At 40.6% G+C, this 4,886-nt stretch overlaps 1 protein-coding gene across 1 annotated transcript in view; it reads right to left on the bottom strand.

Annotated features, from left to right (window-relative positions):
• LOC137618109 (uncharacterized) overlaps positions 1-3,766 on the bottom strand; it is a 4,801-nt gene extending 1,035 nt beyond the window's left edge. Inside the window, exons 1-2 of the mRNA XM_068348106.1 lie at positions 1,990-3,766; positions 1-1,710 (exon numbers count right to left, since the gene is read on the bottom strand). The exon at positions 1-1,710 is cut by the window's left edge and continues 1,035 nt beyond it. Of these exons, the coding sequence (XP_068204207.1) occupies positions 1-1,710; positions 1,990-3,663 (3,384 nt within the window). The 5' untranslated portion in view covers positions 3,664-3,766. The remainder of the gene's footprint in view (positions 1,711-1,989) is intronic.
• Positions 3,767-4,886: the final 1,120 nt, after the last annotated feature.

Below are 4,886 nucleotides of genomic sequence, written 5' to 3'. Positions count from 1 at the left end.
AACACCCACGTCGCTAGCATCCACAGCCAAGCAAAAGGGTTCCTTAAAATTCGGAGTTTTAAGTATTGGAGTATTAATCATGGTTGACTTCAACTTATCAAAAGCATCCTGACATTCTGCAGTCCAGCAGAAACGCTGACCTTTCTTAAGCAAGTTGGTCAGTGGATTAGCCACATCTGCAAAGTTCAATACAAACCGCCTATAATAACCCACCATCCCCAAAAATCGGTGAATACCTCTTCGATTCTCTGGTACCTGAAAATCGAGGATTGACTGAATATTCACCGATTTTGGGAGAATTTTGCCATGCCCCACCTCATGACCTAAATAGATTATTTTGGCTTTTGCAAAGTCACACTTTTTTAAATTAATCACCAGACCAGCTGCACGCAGCCTCTCGAACAAACATTCCATGTTTTTCAAATGAGACTCCCAACTATTACTGTAAACTACAAGGTCATCTATGTAGACAACTACCCCCTCTAACTTATCAATCACTTGATTCATCAACCTCTGAAAAGTGGCAGAGGCATTTTTCATACCAAAAGGCATGACATTGCATGAATACAAACCTTCCGACGTAACAAAAGCTGATATTTCTTTAGCCCTTTCTGTTAATGGAACTTGCCAATAACCCTTTAAAAGATCAAACTTACTTATGTACTTGGCAGCGCCGACATCATTTATGCAATCTTCCACCCTGGGCAGAGGAAAACAATCAGACTCAGTAACTGCATTTACCTTACGATAGTCGAAGCACATTCTTTGTCCTCCCCCTTCCTTTTTTACTAGCACTACTGGAGAACTCCACGGGCTGAAACTCCTTTGAATTAGATCATGACGTAGCATGTATTCTACCTCTTGCTTAATGATGTCCCTTTTGGATGGATTCACTCTATATGGATGTTGTTTAATGGGACGAGCATCTCCCACCTCTACATCATGCATAAGTAGACTGGTTAGTCCTGGAACGTCCTGAAATAAAACTGTGAACTTTGTTATCAAGTTCGTTACCTCCTTGGATTGGGTGGCACTTAAATGATCCAACATCCCGGGTAGATTTCCCAAAGCTACGGAATTTCCCAGCAGACTCATACTGGAAGTTTCCCCAAATTCTTCTTTCTCCTCCACCTTGGCTAAAGACAGAACTGGTCGGATGGTTTCCCTGCCCTGGTAGGCTTTTAGCATATTAACATGGCATACTTGAGTCTTCTTCCTCCTGTCAGGGGTTTCAACAACATAGTTTAGGTCATTCACCTTCTTTAAGATCTTCCAGGGACCCGAGAATTTGGCTTTCAATGGATTGCCTGGAATTGGAAGCAACACCAACACCTCTTCGCCAACCTGAAAATTTCGTAATTTGGTTTTCATATCATAACGCTCTTTCATTTTTCTTTGACTCGCCTCCAAAGTTTTTAAAGCAAAATCCCAAGAATTTATCAACTTTTCCCTTGAATCCCTTAAAAAGTCCAGCAAATTTACCCGAGGTTTTACTCCCTCCCAGTGATCCTTCACTACTTCTAAAGGTCCCCTTACTTTATGACCAAAAGTTAGTTCAAATGGAGAAAACCCCATTACATCACTAGGAATAGATCTGAAAGCAAATAATAAATAAGGAATTACCTGGTCCCAATTCTTGGGTTCCTGCTGCACATACTTACTAAGCATTGATTTCAATGTTTGGTGAAATCTTTCCAGTTGTCCTTGGCTCTGTGGGTGATAAGGCGAAGAAGTTACATGCTTTATGCCTAATTCTTCCAAACCCAGCTTAAATACTTTACTTTTGAAATTACTCCCACAATCAGACTGAATTACCCTGGGTAAACCAAATTTCGAAAAGAACCCCAGCAAAGATTTAAGAACCCTCCCAGCATGTATACTCCTTAAAGGAATTGCCTCAGGATACCGTGTGGTCCTATCCATCAGTGTCAAAATATATTGATTTCTACTGCTGGTCCTTGGCAAAGGGCCAACTATATCAATTATTACCTCTTCAAAGGGTTCTCCAATGGCTGGAATTGGCTGCAGTGGTGCTTTCGGGATTTTCTGATTCGGCTTCCCCGTTGTCTGGCAGACTTTGCAGGTCTTCACAAACTTCTTTACGTCTCTTCTAAGAGAAGGCCAGAAAAACAAATCTGAAAGTTTTTTAAAAGTTTTATTTATACCTAGATGACCAGACAGAAGGTTGTCATGAGCTAGCTCTAATAACTTACGTCTGTAGTTTACTGGTACCACAATCTGTTCTCTCACCTCCCATGCATCTGCAGGTGCTCGTTTTGCTCGACTTATCCTTTTCAACACTCCGTCCTTCCATTCTAAATGAGGACGACTATTATCCTGACTGACTTGCTTACTCCTCTCCTTCTCAAACTCCGCCTTCTGAGTCGCCGCAAATGTATCAATAGCCCATTTACCATTCTCGTCCTTCACGGAAGACAACATGGGATTTCCAGTTACACTTACCTCAGAACCATTTTTCTCAAATAATTTATCGAGCCCCATACAGTCCATCTCCCTGGACTTGCCTTGGGCTCCCGAACGCGTGACCACGAAAACAGGCTTTTCAGTCTTTACCGACTTACCTTGCACCAAAGGACAATTACCTGGAGTCCGCATCTCACAGTCGTTGGCCACTATCACGTCCACTCCCTTTATGGGTAATTCATCCACAATTGCCAGACTCATGGGTCCTTTTACCCATTTAGAGTTTAACACTAACTCTACCAAGGGGCATGCCGTTACTGTTCTCGGGAATCCCCCTAGTAACACAAATTTCTCCTGTCCCTGGCTCAGTCCTTCCGGCAATACCGAACGCAAAATTATGGATTGCGCCGCTCCCGTGTCCCTTAAAAGCTTTACCCGTCTCTCTGACCTATTCTGGCCTTTGATGCTCACTACACCTTCAGAGACATACTTTTTGAAACACTCATCTGTTGCAGTCGAATCCCGACCCAACAGACCCACTGGCTTTGCTTTATCCAACCACAACCGGCACTTCTCTTTTATGTGACCTGGTTGCCCACAATGCCAGCACACCAGTTTTCCACCTTTCTTTGGTGACCCTGGCTTCTCACCTCTATCCGGTGATTCCTTTGTCCTCTTTCCAGGTGACTGACTTGCACCTTTTCCACTTGGATTCCTTTTTGTGCCCCACTTTGCCTTATCACTGAACCGATAGTTCCCCTTGTGGGAAAGGAAAAACTCATCAGCTGCTACAGCCAAAGTATCCAAAAGATCCAACTTAAGATCCTCTAAGTGAGTTTTCAGATCAAAATTAATATTATTTTTAAATTCTTCAATGAGTATCAATTCTTTTAAAGCATCAAAATCTTCCACACCTTTGGCTTTCAACCATTCCTGAAAAGCCACTCTTTTCCTCCGTGCAAATTCCACGAAAGTCTCCTCCCATCCCTTCTTCATATTTCGAAATTTCTGACGGTAGGCTTCAGGTACCAGCTCGTACGCTTTTAAAATCAAATTTTTCACTTGGGAATAGTCAGCACTCATTTCTTCGTTCAGGGCAGCATATATTTTCTGTGCTTTACCCATTAACCTACATTGTACCAGCGTAGTCCACATGTTTTCTGGCCATTCTAGTCTATTTGCTAGTTTTTCGAACACAGTGAAAAACTCTAAGGCTTCTGTTTCCTTAAAGACAGGCATTAATTTAATAGCATTCCCTATGTTAAATTTGTTTTCGGCAGGAACTTGCCTTAGGTGGAGTACTTGTAATTCATGCTTTTCCTGTTCTCTTTCCCTTTGTAATCTTAATATATCCTGTTCTCTTTCCCTTTGTAATCTTAGTTGTTCCTGATTAAATTTTGCTTGTAACATTACTTTTTCATGAATTCTTTCCTCTTCCCTCGTGGCTATCTGTAGTTTCATTTCCTCTATTTGCAATCTTTCCAATTCTAACCTATCCTGTACCGAAATATATTCAGTCCTATCAACACTACTTGTAGTTTCTTCTTTCCATTTCTTAATGGCAGTCACTAACTGTACTAACAGAGTCCCTTTCTTTGTTCCTGGTGCTACAGAGATATTTATGAAATTTGCAATTTCCTGCAACTCAACCTTCCTTAAATCCCCTATTTCTTCTTCCCAATCAACATTACCTAAAAATTCTGCTACCTCAAAACCCACCGCTCCTACCGGATCTTCACCTTTGTCCGACATAGTCTCTTGTCTTAAAAATATGAAGAAAAGAAAAGCAAAGAATAAGTGTAGAATTACCCTTTTGTTTACGTCTCTATCCTTTTCTTATTTACTCTGATGCCGAACTGGAAAACCACTATTAACCAGTTCTACGGAATGTTTTTACTCATCCTGGCAAGGTCGCCAGTGTTACCGGCGGGCCGACCTTCAAATACCAATTAGGCCTTGTTGCTTAATTTAAGGTGGCCGCAAGTAAACTGCCTTACGGCTTTATTTTTACCAGGTTACTGAAGTACACCCAAAACATCAGATTGGTAAACAAGAAAATAATCGAGAACAATCGTAAACAAAAGAGGGTAAAAAGAACCTTGGAGACGTCAATGATAATTTATTATACAATATATATATATATTTAAACAAACACTCGGCAAAGCTGCTCATGTAAACAAAATAGAAAATTACTTGGAAAACACTCTAATTTCATTTACTCAGTTATATAAATAATAAAGAGAACTTTCAGGACACAGACGGAAAACATACCACGCTGAAAACATTTGGAAGAGAGAAGAGTACTAGTAAGAGGTATAGAGGCACAAAAGATTCATATACTATTACCCACATTCGTTATCTCAAAATAACTTGTCAATATAGAAAAAGTAATAAGAAAGTTTAGAGCCTAGTTAAGTACATATATTCCCTACCTACCTAAACACCTTTCGTGACCGAGAAAT

Source organism: Palaemon carinicauda, chromosome 24 (genome assembly GCF_036898095.1).
Source record: "Palaemon carinicauda isolate YSFRI2023 chromosome 24, ASM3689809v2, whole genome shotgun sequence".
Classification (NCBI taxonomy): domain Eukaryota; kingdom Metazoa; phylum Arthropoda; class Malacostraca; order Decapoda; family Palaemonidae; genus Palaemon; species Palaemon carinicauda.
This window is presented reverse-complemented; position numbering and strand designations above follow the sequence as displayed.